The 17,253-nt window shown below is 35.8% G+C and overlaps 1 protein-coding gene across 5 annotated transcripts in view; it reads left to right on the forward strand.

Annotated features, from left to right (window-relative positions):
* Window positions 1–17,253, forward strand: part of LOC106083842 (rap1 GTPase-activating protein 1) — a 125,881-nt gene that overhangs the window by 44,834 nt on the left and 63,794 nt on the right. Inside the window, exon 1 of one of the 5 annotated variants that reach the window (XM_059364194.1) lies at window positions 11,118–11,345. The exons of the other annotated variants lie outside the window; for them this stretch is intronic. Within the exon in view, the coding sequence (XP_059220177.1) occupies window positions 11,272–11,345 (74 nt within the window). The 5' untranslated portion in view covers window positions 11,118–11,271. Of the gene's footprint in view, window positions 1–11,117; window positions 11,346–17,253 lie in introns of those variants that run through there. 5 annotated transcript variants of the gene reach the window in all.

Below are 17,253 nucleotides of genomic sequence, written 5' to 3' on the forward strand. Positions count from 1 at the left end.
ATTTGTACAGGGCTCCTTTCCCCTAGCCAGATTCGTTTTCGACATGATTCCCTAAGAGACTATGCAAGCAAATACAATTCAAAAACTTAGCTTTTTCCAACTCATTTTCATCATTTATTCTGCTGTTTTCGTTTTTGTATTCTGCTTGCCCCTCTTTGCAAAGTGTCTTGATGGTGCAAATGCTTGCAATCGCCCTGACGTTCCAACTTGTGTAAAGTGCAAAGCAAAAAAAGAAAGAAAAATTGTACGAGGTAAGTTAACCAAATCGTTTCCTTGTTCAAATCCCAAATTTTGTACACCAATAACCGAGCAAATGAAGAAAATGGAGAAAGTTGGGAACCACAAGGTGGGAGATAGTTAGTAACTTTATCTGCTTCGGCACCGCCGTAACCGAAACGAATGACATCAGTTTGAGATAAAGCGCTTGGAACGTAACCGAAACGAATGACATCAGTTTTGAGATAAAGCGCTTGGAACGCTATTCTGCGTTCGGTTAGTGGAATAAATGATCTGTCATAGCCAATTACAGTAAAGTAAGTAAGGTTATACCAATAAAGGGAAAATGAGCTCATGCATAGCCACGATAACACTTCTCTAGACCCTTAGGCTTAATGTTCATAGCCAAACATAACTTCATTACCTTGAGTGGTAATGTTATTGGATGTTATTGCTTCAAAACTGAACCTATTTTGCTACTTGCTGACCCGGTGGGCTTCGCTGCACTCAAACGTATTTGCGGCTCACTTCTGACATGGTTCAAATTTGCAAATTATTTACATTCATAAATAACTCTCAAAAAACTTTCATCATTTCCCACATTGTCCCGTTTGGTACACATGTCCATTTGGGGCATAATTTTGGGGTGGGGCGACTCCCCGTTAATTGAACCATATTTTTATATAACTTTTTTATTCTACACAAATAGCAAACACTATCTGCTGACTGTTAGTAGTTAATTTTGCAGCTATTACAGCAGATGTGCAATTTCAGAACAGCAGTTCTACTGCTGAAAGGTCCGTTGTTGGCCGAAAGTGACTGCTGCTTAATTTATGAAGCGTTTTTAGAAAAAATAAAATGAAAGAGAAGATTGAAAATGAGAAAAAAAAAGGTTCCGGTCACACACCCACACTGATTTTATGCTGTTGTTATTGTTGTTTATTGCACACCCTTTTTGTTAAAGAGTTTTGAGCACAGGCGCATGTGCGTTGCGTTTTATGACGTAGTAAAAAGGGTCATCGTTATGGTAAACAGCACACGTGCGTCATAAGCATCAAGTAGGTAAGAAGCACTTATGCGGTATTTCTCTGCTTAAAATACCTTTGCATTTTTGTTGTTCTATTTTACTTAAGACAAGAGATGGATTGATGTTGTTGTGATTAAAGGCAAAATATCAGACAAACCAAACAAATGAAGAATACATGAGTAGACCAAAAAAATGTTGGCACAAGCAGAATTAAGGAGTGATTTTTCATATAATATCGATACAAATAGAAATGAGCTACAAAGCCAATAACCACAACAGTGTGGGCATTAGCAGAGCAATAAAGTTGGCGAGAGCTTTCTCGCCACCTTTCGTAATGAGTATCAGTCTACGTGTACAAGGATCTGTTGATCAGTTATTTCCTTTCAGTAATATTCCACAAATTAAAATCTTTTTTCTAACACTATTTGTGATGGTCGTTAGCTCGACTCCATAACCGACTGTGAAATGCAAATATAAATAATAGCATTAAAAAAAAGCAAAACAATTTTTTATTTGAAATAGCAGAAAGTCTGCTAAAAAGGGGACAGCAGTAATTTTCTGCTAAAACAGCAAACATTTTCTGCTGTTTTCAAATTCAAAAAAAGTTAAAAAAAAACTAAAAGACGTCGTATATATATCAAAAAATTTTATATTCCTTCTTGTTTTCCAATTTTCCAAGCATATAACTTAAAATTTTGTACAATTTGCTAATTTTTGATCGAATTTAAATAACAGCAGACAAAATAATTGCAACCATTATATTTAAGCTTTAAAAAAAATTACGCCTAAAATAGACCATTTTTATTTATGTATAGCAAAGGTTTTAATATTGTTTAGAAGTTTAACAATTTTGAATAGATCTATTCAAAAGTTTAAATTTTTTAAGTTAATATCAGCAGACAGTGTTTGCTGATATCAGCTGACTAATTTTTCTGGGTGTAAACAAATTGTTATATCAAGTTCGTACTCTATTCTTAAAAACGTTTCATTTGATGCCCATATTGTCCCGATCGGTAAACATGTCCGTTTGAATGGGTTTTGGGGTTACTTCACCCCATAGTTTTATACTAATTTTGTGTTTGTGGGTTACCATAAGGTGGCATACAAAATTTAACTTGAATCGATGCTACCATCTCCGAGATCTGCCGTTTTTGAAAATTGTGGTTAGGGGACCGCCTCGCGGATATCACAAAATTAAAATATGATTCTTACTTACTATGTATCACATACAATTCCTCAGTACCACTTGTGAGATCGGGATTGTGATTCTCCCTCTTCCAGGCGCTTGTGTTCAAATTTGAATGATAGGTTCGCCCTCTACACCCAGAGCAATTAGGCAGCTAGTACCAGCAAACACTGTCTGCTAATATTAAACTAAAAATTGTAAATTTTTGAATTAATCCATACAAATTTGTTGAACTTCTAAACAACAATTGCATTGATTGCTATATATTCTTGAAAAAAATTTTCATTTTTAGGCGTTAATTTTTTGTTTAAAAGCATAATTATTGCAGATTTTTCATATAGTCGGCATTGGAAATTTTTTTCAACGGCTTGTGACTCTGTAATTGCATTCTTTCTTCTGTCAGTTATTAGCTGTTACTTTTAGCTTGCTTTAGAAAAAAAGTGCGCGAAATTTTGTTTACATTTGTTTGTTTGGCGTCAATTTTAATATGGAGCCCACAAAGGAGCATTTTCGTCATATTTTACTTTATTATTTCCGTAAAGGAAAAAACGCGGAGCAGGTTGCTAAAAAGTTACGAGATGTGTATGGTGATAAAGCTTTAAAAAAGAAGACAGTGTCAAAATTGGTTTCGCAAATTCCGTTCTGGAGATTTTTCGCTTAAAGGTGAGCCACGTTCAGGTCGGCCAAATGAAGTTGATGATGACCAAATCAAAGCATTAATCGAATTGGATCGACATGTAACTAAGCGTGAGATAGGAGAGAAGTTAAATATACCAAAATCAACCGTTAATTATCACATAAAAAGTCTTGGACTGGTGAAAAAGCTTGATATTTGGGTACCACATGTATTGAAAGAAATTCATTTAACAAACCGAATCAACGTTGTGATATGCACCTTAAACGCAATGAATTCGAACCGTTTTTGAAACGAATCATAACTGGAGATGAAAAATGGATTGTTTACAACAACGTTCGTCGAAAACGATCATGGTCCAAGCATGGTGAACCAGCTCAACGCTTGTGATATGCACCTTAAACGCAATGAATTCGAACCGTTTTTGAAACGAATCATAACTGGAGATGAAATGTGGATTGTTTACAACAACGTTAGTCGAAAACGATCATGGTCCAAGCATGGTGAACCAGCTCAAACCACTTCAAAGGCTGATATCCACCAAAAGAAGGTTATGCTGTCTGTTTGGTGGGATTGGAAGGGTGTGGTATATTTTGAGCTGCTTCCAAAGAACCAAACGAATAATTCGGATGTTTACTGTCAACAACCAGACAAATTGAATAGAGCCATCAAGGAGAAGCGACCAGAATTGGTCAATCGTAAAGGTGTCATATTCCACCAGGACAACGCTAGATCGCACACATCTTTGGTCACTCGCCAAAAACTGAGTGAGCTTGGCTGGGAACTTTTGATGCATCCACCATATAGCCCTGACCTTGCACCATCAGACTACCATTTATTTCGATCTTTGCAGAACTCCTTAAATGGTAAAACTTTCGGCAATGATGAGGCTATAAAATCGCACTTGGTTGAGTTTTTTGCAGATAAAGGCCAGAAGTTCTATGAGCGTGGAATACTAAATTTGCCAAGAAGATGGCAAAAGGTTATCGAACAAAATGACAATTATATATTCGATTAAAGTTCATTCTAAGTTTTATTAAAAATGCATTTACTTTCTTTTAAAAAATCCGCAATTACTTTTTAGGCAACCCAATATAATAAAAGTGGTAATTTTGACTACTGTTATTTAAATTCATTCAAAAATAAGCAAATTTTGAAAATTTAAAAAAATGTTGACTGATATGCTAGTAAAATTGAATGATAAGGTGGAATATTACAACTTTTGTAATATATATGACATTTTTAAAATTTTTTTAACTTTTCAGTATTTGAAAACAGCAAATTTGCTGCTTTAACAACAAATTACTGCTGTGCCATTTTCAGCAAACATTCTTGCTGTTTTTACTAACAAATTTCTCTGAGGGTACGTAAAAATATTTATCACTTAATCTACACATTGTCATGATCGGTCAGTTAACCTGTTTGGGGCGGTTATAGGATAGACTTGGATACAAATTTAATTTCATATTTGTTATCTACTCCCAAGTAACTTTCATTTGAACCCCTTATTGTCATGATCGGCTTATATTCCCATTGGGAAGGGATTAGGCGGGTGGGCCCCCATTACTTTGACCTTATTTTTAATGTCATAATCATAGTCTGCTCTCAAAAACCTTTTATTTAAGTCTCATAATGAACCGATCGCTCTAATTTTTATTTTGGGTGGTACTTTTGGGACGGGGGAGGGTCCGCCCTCCTTTCGTAATATAAGGAACACGCAAGCAATAACAGTAGATTGATATTTGCATAAAAGATATCTAGGAAACCGGTTGTTTTGGGCAAAAAACCGGTTATTAAAAGCTTGTGGTTTATTGATTTTTCTCTTAATACATATTAGAACACTCCAAGTTCTGGTGAGAACATAAACATACTCCAGATCCATTCAGATTGAACCAAAAATTGTATTGCAATACACTTGTTTCTTCGCTTGGCCCATAGCACGACCTCAGATAGGAGCTTCTAAAGCTTTTTTTGCATCTCTTCGTATTTGATGATGAGGTTCTGTAGTTGCCGACATCGTGTCTGGAAATGTGCACGACTGAGTTCTGGTGTGAGAGTGAATGAGAATACGAATGCGAGTGTAAGAATGTGAGTGTGGCTGCAAATGTGTTGTATTAAATTACCATGTTGTGACGACACACAATAGGAAAAGGAAACTCCAAATAGGTTAACGTACTCTGAGTCTCCTTTAGCTCGCTGCTGCTCCCCTTGTGCCCAAAGCACATCCAACGCCCAGTGCCTGAACCATTGCGTCAGTGTGTGCCAATGTCTGTGCGCACTGTACAGAAACCATACATTTTTTGTTGCATGTTTGCATTTCTACTCCTTTTTCAAATGGACTAAGTACGTATGCATTCGCTCAGTATGTATGTATGTGTATAGGCCCGAACAAGCATACACACACACGTGCACACAGAGACAAGTGTTCAGATGTGCACGAGTATGCATTGCAATGAAAGGATTGGTGAGTGGCATCACCGAGCCTCGGCTATTGTTCCCCTAAATGAAAAGCATAAAATGTTTCTATTAAATTTAAATGCATTATGCAAATGCATATGCAAACACACCTCAATATTTTTAAATAATTGCAAATGCACAATTATCCGATGAAACAATGCAATGCAATGTGGGCATTTCGCATTCATCCACAGGATCAAATTGAATTTTTATTAAGTGGCAGTGGCAAAGTATTGAAATGTTTTTAAAAATAGGAATCGAAGATCAAATTCATATTTGCAATCCACTTCCCCTAATAATAAAAGTAGCTGGTTTAGAGAGTTTCGAAAAAATATATACACTTTCAGAAAAAAATGTATGGCTGTAAAAGTATGGAATCATGTGAACTGTATTTCGCATTATTGTAATGTGAAGGGGTCTAATACCTCTTTACGCGGATGTAAAGGGGTCTAATACGCTTTTGATAAGCTCAAGGTCCTGAATCGGGAGATCGGTCTAAATAACAGACATCCAAATTTGATACGGTTTGGCTCGTTCAAAAACCCACCATCATGGATACCGCTAAAAAATTTCCACAAATGAACTTAATTGTTTACTAAAATGAGAACATGTATGTTAAGATATGCAGTCGATCAGCTCAAAATGCTCAATTTCTAAATATGACTCTTTCTTATATGAACAGTAACACTTTAGTCGTAAAGCCGAGATCAGAAAGACATTATTTGTTATTATCTGAAGAAGGACGCTCCATTTTGGCCACAGTGCATTTAAATTATTTTATAGCAATCAAATCGGGAATTGATTGAGGCTTCAATGGTCTCAAGAAGTCATATTAAGATATCGGTACTTAAGGGGGCCTATATCAGCATATTGACCGATTCGGATAAAGCTTGGCACTAGTGTTGTAAGTCATAAGATAGGTTATAGGGTCTAATTTCTACCAAATCTGATGGAAATTGAGGTTTCTAGGGTCTCAAGAAGTCAAAACCAGGGATCGGTTTATGTGAGGGTTACATCTGTTTAAAGACCGAATGAAAATTGTGGCTTAAGGGCTCAAGTGCGGTTCGGAATGGATGTTAGAAGTTATAGCTCAAGTCTTTTTTTTCAAATTTTAGCCAAATCGAATGAAAATTAAGGCTTCTAGGAGCTTAAGAAGTCAAATCGGGGGATCGGTTTATATGGGGGCTATATCCAATTCTGAACCGATGTAGTCCATTTGCTATCCCTGATGACCTACATCAATACGAAATATCTGTGCAAAATTGCAAGCGGCTAACTTTACGCGTTCGACCGCTATCTTGATTTTGACAGACGGACGGACGGACATGGCTAGATCGACGCAAAATCCCAAGACGATCCAGAATATCTATACTTTATGGGGTCGCAGATCAATATTTCGAGATGTTACAAACGGAATGACTAGTTAAGTATACTTTCATCCTATGGTGGTGGGTATAAAAATTAAATCCCCATACTATTCAAAATATTCTTATAGGACCGGTGTTTGTGCCTTCTGTACAGGTACTTGTTTAAAAGCGACACAAAGAATTATTTGGAGTTGGCTGTCGACATCCTTATTAGAAGATCTTGGGCCTACTTTACTTATCTTGGGCCTACTTGACAAAACATTTTTCCCATTAACCGAACGTAGACTAGCGTTCCAAGCACCTCCATCAAATGCAAATTTTTTTGCCCATGAACATTCCACTAAGAAACAGGGGCAGACTTCTCACATATCAATGAGTGCAGTCCGATTCAAGTTTAAGGCCAATGATAAGGGGCCTCCTTTTTATAGCCGAGTCCGAACGGCGTGCCGCAGTGCGACAACTCTTTGGAGAGAAGTTTTACATGGCACAGTACCTCACAAATGTCAGTTTGCCAACATTAGGAGGGAAAACCACCGCTGAAAATTTTTTCTGATGGATTCGAAACCAGGCGTTCAGCGTCTTAGGCGGACATGTTAACCTCTGCGCTACGGTGGCCTCCGATCTTCTGCGCTTATTCTAAAATCCATTCTCCATTCTGACAACATGACCTAACCATAATGTTGGACCTAGCGACGAGTCAAAAAAGAATATTTTTGAGTCGAATGGTTCAACAAAATGTGGGAAAAACTAATGAGAATTACTCGGAACAAATATCCAAAGTCACAAGATTTCATCCTAAAAGGTCTAAAACCTACTTTATGAGAAGAGTGAACCTATGAGATAAAACTTCCCCACAAAGTCTTACAAATTTTCTAATCTAATTTTGAACCAAATAGGCATATTAATGGCATAATGGCTTCCTCAACATCAATCGACTTATAACATATTCTAGATAAATGTTTTTCTTTTGGGGTTACATTCCCAATACATGTAATTCATAAATCTACAAAACGCAGAAGTTATCATGTATAACGCTGAATGCCTGGATTCGAATCCTGGCATGGCTGAATAATAGAAAGTTAAGTCACTTGCCGAAAAAAAAAAATGGAAAGGCCCCATGAACATTAAATATGTAAAAATTTTCAGATTAAACATTTCACAAATAGGAGAAAACGTAAACAAGGAATGAGTGTAAAAAGAGAACAACATCCGGCACTTATGTCGGCTTGAAATTAAAAAAACTTTAAATCATTATTTTAATTGAATATGCAGCTTTTTAATTGAAACTGGTTTTTTATTCACCCTTTCAAAATATGTGATTGATATTGACTGATCACTTTCGTGATTGAAGCAGTTTCAATTAAAAAATTAATTGGATCAATTAATTTCGTGATCGAAATAGATTATTATTTTTCTGTGTATATATAAAAATTCCCATTTAAGTAAAGAGTCTTCATTGAGCCTTCAACCTTTGAACGGCAAAAGGGAGAGTTATATGTTGCAAGTCCTTTAAATTTGGCATTTGCTTCCAAACTAAGCTGGCATAGGAGCACTTTTGTCATTTTGTCTTTGCAGACAACACTTTCAAAACCAGCGGATTCATGAAATGCTTTCCCTGGTTATAAATTCCATCGTCAGTTGAATAATTCTCTAGATCTTCTAAAAAGATATTTAGAGTCATGGTAATACATACATATGTGAATTTTGGTCTTAGCCATTCTGGAGAGAAAACTTGGAACACTTGTTATGCCATTTTGTTGCTAAAACAGAGTAATTTCTTCAATTTAGCTTGGCAAAAATGGAGGCTAAAAATATATATGAATTATTTTACATGCACAACCATCAGAAATAATTTAATCTGGTTGAAGGTTAGTTATATAAAGTGTTATTTTTTAAGAGCTACGGGAAAGTGAAAAAAAAACACATAAAATTCAGAAAAATGCATGAAATCTTTATTTGAATAGATAGCACAGTCCATATAGTTTAATGTTTGAAGATTATTTCATGCAAATATTGACCGTGACTCTTTCAAACATTTCGGCCGGTATCTCACGAATAAATTATTGAATTTTGCTTTTCAATGCGTCAATTGAAGCGGGCTTGTTTGTATAGACATGAGCTTTAACGTAGCCACACAAAAAATGGTCTAAAGGTGTTAAATCGCACGATTTAGTCGGCCAACTGGCCGGTCCCAAATGTGAAATAAAATGTTCACCGAACTCGCCTCTCAATAAGTCCATTGTTACGCGTGCTGTATGGCATGTTGCACCGTCTTGTTGAAACCACATGTCATGCAAGTCAAACTCTTGTATTTTGGCTAAAAAAGAAGTTGGATTTGTCATCTCACGGTAGAGCTAACCCTTCACATTTACGTTACGATTCGCATCATCTTTGAAGAAATACGATTCAATGATGCCACCAGCCCATAAACCACACCAAACTGTGACTTTTTCTGGAAGAGCTACCAATGCTCTTTCAATGCTTCTGGCTGATCTTCACTCCAAAATCGACAGTTCTGCTTACTTACGTACACATTGAGCAAAAAATGAGCTTCGTCCATAAAATGGAAGAAGCGCGCGATGAATTTTCTTAACAGAGCACGCATTTTGATAGTGAAATTCAACAATTTTCAAGCGTTGTTCGTTTGTAAGACGATTAATGGTTAAATTATAGACCAAACTGAAAATGTTTAACATTGAAACACATCACAAAACGTGCGTGAGCTGTTTAAACCAGTGTTGTCAAAAAGATAATAGCTAAAAAATCACCCTTTAAATAGTTTATTAAACTGAGATTTAAAATCCGCACGAATTTATTTTTTTTAACTACTATATAACTTTTTTCAAAGCTACAAATACCATATTCTGAGTTCACAATGAACAACAATTTATGTTTAGTGCACTTCAAGTGTACTCGCATTATGGATACGAAAGATTGCACAGTAAACAAATTATTTATAACTACGCATTGTTTATAAATACCTAACAACAACCAACTAGTTTAGTTTAAGAATAAATTATTCATACCCTGCTCGAAATCCGTATGAAGCACCTTTGGCTTCATGTCAAAAATATTTTCTTTGATTGATATGGTAATATACCGCGATACGCCTCAAATGATTTTTATAGGAATTTTGGCACTCGCCTAAAGCTTAAGTCTTAAGCTCCATATAATAATCTTCTTCATTTTCTAGGTTGTGCTCCGAATAATTCTTTGCAAGGCACACTTGTTGTCAGAAGCTAATTCACTCTGACTTTGCAATATTTCAATCTTCACTGATGTTTAACCACATCTAGATAAGGAGGCTTGCGTTGATAGACCCTCAATTTTCACGATGATATATCTATAATTTCTTAATCTACCTCACAGCAGAGACAAAGACCCCACATAACCTCCTGTGGAATGCATTTGGATTATTCTGTTCTACCTGTTTTATTAAATAATGACTCACGGCCTTATTCACAAAACATAACGTACATTTGAAATAGGTTTATTTGACAAATTTCCTTTATAGAACTGTCAAATAAACCTATTTTAAGACTTCATTAGGTTTTGTGAATAAGGCGATAAGAGTTTAATTGTAAATTGTCGAGCCCACCTTTTTATTTTGGAGTTTTATATTGCCCACAAGCACAGATAGTAACTCTACCTATGTGTTTGCCTAAAGAAATTTACAGCCGCTCCGTGTTGTGGAAAGCGGCAGTCATTGTGTTTTGAAATTTTATTATTTCAAATTTCTCTTTCTCTACCTCCCTCTCTTTCACTCTCTCTCTCTGGCTCTCTCTCTCAGAGAGCCAGAGAACCATAATATTGTAACAAGGGATGAACGTATTGGACAACGTAACAACAAAACCCATTTGTTGGCTGTATTCTTAATTCAATTGAGTTGAAGTTGTTGCCCTAACGAGAGGTACGTTCGTACGATCACCGCGTTTTAAGCCGAGAACAGAATTGACGAATATATTTCTGTGTGTTACGTTGTCAAAAGTATCGCATAGCCACACATTGCATCTCTCCAATCATCCAATACAAATAGCGAAATCAAAGAAAATAGAATAGACGTTTTTTTGTGAAATCCGAAACGGGCAGTAATGTCGCTTTATACCCATGAAACGACGGGCTTAATTGTAATATCTCAGTGCAATCAGTGTACCAACATACAGTGTTATAGAGAATTTTCTTGAGAACAAAAAAGTGAACCGCTCAGACAGTGTAAAGACGAGTGAAAGGGTATAAACCCAAGAGAAGGGACCTTTTACACAAGAGTACCTGATTTTGGTTTTTCGTTAGACATAAGAAAATAGTTCTAAGGAACCTTCTACATATCTTACCAACACACAGTGGATTTAACAGCAGGAGAGCCAAAACACACAAACGGATAAAAATGAAATACATCGGCAATGGACAGAAGGAGTCCTACACTCTGGTGGCTCGCAAAAGATACATGAAGAAGTTGTTGTACGTATTCCATGACTTGTTTATTTTTGTTGTACGCATTTTTTTGTTTTTGCTTTTGAAGAGAATTTTTGATTTAAAAGTCAACCTGTCCGCAGACAATAAAGATGGGAAATGGCTCCGGGAATCGCTAGGCTCACAAGGGATGAATTGTTCGGCAAGGTCGTTTCCATCGTTAAGCTTGCGAAAATTGTACATAACCCAGTGTGGGCAGGAGGCTTGTAGTAATTAGCTTTGTTTGTTTTTTTTTTTTTTTTTTTGAAATGGAACTAGGGTTGCAAAACATATAATATGCAAATTTTAGTCTGCCAACTATAAGCACGCGCTTATAGTCTGCCGATGATTTTGGAACACTTTTGTATGGCACTCACCATCGTTCATAGCAACTCGGCGGAGTGAGTGCATCATGGAAAAATGATGTAAAATGATAATGACCTCGCGTGTGGCTTGGTGCTACACCAGAAGCTTTCCATCCATGGAACGACATGTGTTTGGCGGGAAATGCAGCATTCATTCCAAATTCTGGCCTAATTCTATTGAATTTCATTCAGTCGGTTGGGTTATTTCAACCGTTAGACTTCAGACTTGGGATAGGACCTTTTTGGGCACAGATTTCCCATTCTGCTCATAGTTTAGAATTCCAAATGCTATATAGCATCAAATCACAAATCTGACATTCGATAAGTATTCCATCGCAAAATGTGTTCATTCTGGCCTTAACCATGCTGATGAATGTCTGCGTTTTGGTGGCTGTGGCTGCGGCTTTATCGATCGATCGGTGCAAGCGATGAAAATGGCCAATTCACTTTACAACAATTGCCTATATATGATCATGGCCACTTTTTGAGCGGTGACAGGGATGAGGGAACGCGTCAATTCAAAAACGAATCCATCGCGGGCGTTGCATTGTACGACTGTTGTGCAATTTGTTGAAGAAATCAAATCAAATTTGTGGTAATAATAACCATTTGGCCGTAATTGGCGACAGCAACGAGAATAGACGTTCGTTCTGTGGAACTTAATGAGACGCTGATGTAAACCATTGGCGGCTATGAAAGAAATGCTTATTTTGCTCGCTCACATGAAGGAAGACAAATGCCTCTGTTTGGCATCGAGTGAACTCGGCTAAACATTCCGTCACTGGTGCCAAAACATTGTGTGTCATACTGAAAAGTTAGTTGAAACAGCGCCGTATCCAATGATGGAAACGCCCACCGCATATTAACGCCATGCGATTAAAAGACATTGCTCTTGATTACTCCCCAGCCAATCTGAGGGCAATTGATCTAACTGCATGTTTTGCAAAAAACGTACTCAATTATAGATAATTGCAACCAAGACTCACAACAGAAGAAAGAGAACTCAGCAACATGTTTGGTTTTTCAAGTTCAGTTTTTAATTTGCACTGGAAACTAAGTTAGTAGGTGATGATTAAAGCTATCATTTCCAAAATGGATGTGAAACAATATCACCTTAAAGTGATGATGATTATTTAAGCCATTAGTATCAAGGAGCGCGAGAATGGCTATTTAAAGGTTTTGAAAGTGAATTTAAGCACTTTATATACATACTATGTATGTAAGTGTATTTTTCAGTAGTTTTAGAGTTAAATATGAGTTGAACAAATATTTTGTCTTCTGTCCTTTGAAACTGTTAAAATTAGCATATTGAAATAAAACGATAAGTTGTAATATTGAATTCTGTAGCAAAAAGATACTGCTTTCCCCTTTTCAGTAGGTTTTCAGTGGCTAAGTTGTGGGTCGAGAAAATATTTATGAAAATGTTTGTGGCTTTAGGGAGCTTCTTCGAACAATTCTTATCTCCATACTTCATACACTCGAAGAAATTTGTGAGTAAAAACAGAACAAATGATTGCTAAGCAGCAAAAAGTCTGCTGAAAAAGGGGATAGCAGTAATTTGTTGCTGAAACCGCAAACACTTTTTTTCTACCGTTTTTAGATTGTTAACTATTCAGTTTAGCCGCAAATTGTCAACAATATTTTAAAAACTTACCTATTACCTACCCTATCTATTAATTCTAATCGTTTTCGAAACACAGCTTTACAAAATTTTCTATAATTCAACAATTTTTTAATGATTTTAAATAAAAATCATATTTATGTTATTAAACGAAAACCAAAAAAAAAAGTATATTAATATAAAGCAAACACTGTAACTTTCGTTTAGTTTAAAAATTTGAACATGTTTCTTCATAAGCTAAACATTGTTAATTTAAAATCAGCAGACAGTGTGTGCTGATATTTGCAAACTTGTTCTGCACACGCAGTCTTCCGTTTGTAACACACCGAAATATTGATCAGCGACCAGAGATCTGCAACGGTCGACAAAAACTCATGCAACAAAGCATCATTTCTTAATTTTTGAGTGAATATTTCCATGTTTTGACCGAACGCCACTTGAATGAACGAACAAGGACATGACATTTAAGGTGGTTGGTTATTTTGTGTTTGATCGCATGGTGCTTGTGAGTGACGTTGACATTGCTTTTTTGTCTTTTGGGTGTCGAGTAAATGATTTTGTTTTATAGAAATTGCGAAACATCCAAAACAAGCCAAAATTTTCATAAATTCTTATTTTTCGTAAACTCATAAACGCTTGAACCGATTATCTTCAAATTGTTAGAGATCGTGTAGAATGAGACATGGCCAAAGTATGATAACTTTTTTTTTTTGTTATTTGACCATTTGTGGGATACCGTCCGATCTCAGAAATGGGTGGAGCAATTTAAAATAATTTTTTATATGCATCACGAAATTAATAGTTCCAATCAATTTTTTAATTGAAACTGCTTCGATCACAAAAATGATATTATCAATCACCATTTATGAAAAAGTAATTGAAAACAATTTCAATTCAAAAAAAAAAATTATTTTTTTTTCATCCAATTAAAAAAATGATTGACATTTTTTGAAATTTTCAACTAATTATTTAATTTAATTGATCCAATTAAAAACCGATTAAAATTATTTAAACTTATTTTCGAAATCCGATTCGTAAAATCGGCTGCCATGGGGTTGCTATAAATGACATGACAAATGGACATCTCCTTCCAGTTATATCGTAACAACAAATTGCTATTCAAACATTTTTCGATTCAATAGAAAAAATTCAACAACCAATTAAAAAAAATATGTATTCAATTAAAAAAATGATTGAATTAATTTATTTTTTTAATTAAAAACGTTTTATTTTCAATTAAATTTTTAATTTGCCGAGATGCATTTTCAACCCACGCTCCTCAACGCGATCATTCTGTTAAGGCGTTAAATCAACACCGCACCATCACTATGATTTGATTGAACGCTTCTGCCTTTTGTGCCATATCTTCTCTTTCAGAGAAGTGCAAGCGGTGGCATTTCTTTTTATTTGCGTTATACTCATAAAAAAGGGGTGTTAATGCAAAATGCAAACTCAAAACCACTTAGGAATAGCAATAGTCATGAAACTCATTTGTACGATTGGATATTTTTTCGCTTTAATGATTCGTCGTGTAACATCGTTTTCCTACATCCAATGGCACTGTTATAGATAAAAAATTAGGGCATTAGAGAGGCAACAAACATCTTAAATGGCACAAAAGAGCAGAAGCATTTAATCAACTCATAGTGCTCATAGGTGTGTTCGCGTACTTCTTCACTCGCTCTCTTTTGCAGGCAAATAAAGTACGCGAACGACTTCCAGCAACGATTTGTGCAAATTTGCACCAATTTTTGAGTACACGATCACACTTAATGCTGCGGTGTTGCTTTAGTAACGATCAGGTATGACAAAATTGGTACTTTGGTACCAATTTGTGCAAATTTGCACCAATTTTTGAGTACACGATCACACTTAATGCTGCGGTGTTGCTTTAGTAACGATCAGGTATGACAAAATTGGTACTTTGGTTGTTTTGTTGATACCCCTAAACAGCATTACCGTTGAGAATTTTGTCACACAAAATCAGATTTTTCGTAAAAAAGTCACACAAAAAAGGCTTTTTCTCAAAAAGTAGTACGAATTGAAAAAATTAATCCAACGAGAAACTCGCGCGAATAAGCACCTGCAAATCATAAAGGGGAGATAGATATGTCAAAAATGGCGTTGAAACTAAAGAACAAACCCACAAGGCAGAAAAATAATTTTCTGCAATTTGTAAAATAGTCGAATTTTTGCAGAAAAAGTCACAGAAAAGTAGAAATTTAAAAAGGTTGCACAAAAAGTCACTTGACTCTAAAAAGGTCGGAAATTCCGAATTTGGTCACACAACGGTATCACAGTTTCAAATTTTATTATAATATACACCAATTTAATTTATGACAATTTAACGTTGTCGGAGCTGTATTTTTCATCATTTCTCGCTCAGATTAATGTACTCGACATCCAAAAGGCAAAAAAGCAAAATCAACGCCACTCACAAGCAACATGGGATAAAATATGAAAAAAACCACCACCTAAAACGACATGTGTTTGTATGTTCATTCAAGTGGCATTGTTTTCAAAACATAGAAAAATATTCAGTTTGAGTCACCCAAAAAATTAAAAATTACACGCTGTGGCATAAGTTGCGATCGACCGCTGCAGATCTCTGCTCTATATTATGGATAATGTTACACGACGCATTATTGAAGCGAACAAAATTGCAATCGTGCGAATGAGTGGCATGGCCATTATTCATATAACTCATGAGAGTGAGCTGAGTGCTATTGCTAAGTTGATTTAAGTTTGCGTTAATCATTAACATCCCTTTTTTATGCATATATCGCAAATCATAAAAACGCCACCGCTTGCAGTTCTCTGCCTGCGACCCTTTAAAGTATACAAATTCTTGATCGTCATAACATTTCAATTCGATGTAGACAAAACCATCCTTGCGTCCCTCTGTCCATCCGTCCGTGGAAATCACAATAGCGTCGAAAGGTGGGTATAAAGTTCGTGTTTCATAGTGAAAATTAATATTTTTCACTATTCCTTTTTTTTTTTTGATAATAGATTTTGAAGCAAAAAACCTTGCTGATTTCATACATTTGAGCATTCTCTCATTATTTATGATAAATATCAATAAATGTATTATGATGTCAATGAGATTTTTGTAAGGTTTCAAAAAAGTAATCGTGGAAAACATGGGCATTTCACTGCGAAACAGGAACATAAAACCCACCTTAAACAAATAAAGTAATTCGATTGAAATTTTGCACAGATATTTCTTATCGATATAGGTATTTGAAGGTCAGGTCAAGAACCCTAAGGTATGAATTGATTCACATAACCGCCTGCAACAAACCAAAAACAAATGAACAGAATCTGTGTTAAGTTTCAGCTTGACAGATTCATTTTCGAACACTCTCACTCATAGTTCAAATACAGTGTCGTTAATGAGCTGAATCATCTCACCCTTTAACTCTACAATTGTTCTTTGCTTATTGACGTACCCTTTTTCTCTTGGGCTAGGTTAGGTTGAAAACAGGGTGTGGATATTGATCCGGCGCATGCCACTATGGACCTATACACCTAAGCCAGTAATCGGCTTGTTGTGCGCTCTAAATACTAAAAAGTAACCTCGAAAAAGAAAATCAAAGTTAGGAATTCCGTACTACTTATAAAATCCTTTATTATTCTCCATACCACTTTTTCTCTTAACTATCAAACCAAAATAACGAAATCCAACGAGGTCAATCACACGATCGCGGTGGCCCATTAGTACAAACGATATAACATGGCCATAGAATCTCTCGCTCAAAACTAATTCTATCTATGGATAAAGAGTTTTTAGTTGCTTCTCATTATACCATATCCCACACTTCTTGTAGCTACGGAAGGCCTGTTTTACAAATACTATTTGATGTCATTTCTCCGATTAACATACTACATGGCAACGCCGAGCTCAGTCCATCCTTAGTTGTGAAGGTGT

The sequence above is a fragment of the Stomoxys calcitrans genome, chromosome 3, assembly GCF_963082655.1.
Source record: "Stomoxys calcitrans chromosome 3, idStoCalc2.1, whole genome shotgun sequence".
Classification (NCBI taxonomy): Eukaryota; Metazoa; Arthropoda; class Insecta; order Diptera; family Muscidae; genus Stomoxys; species Stomoxys calcitrans.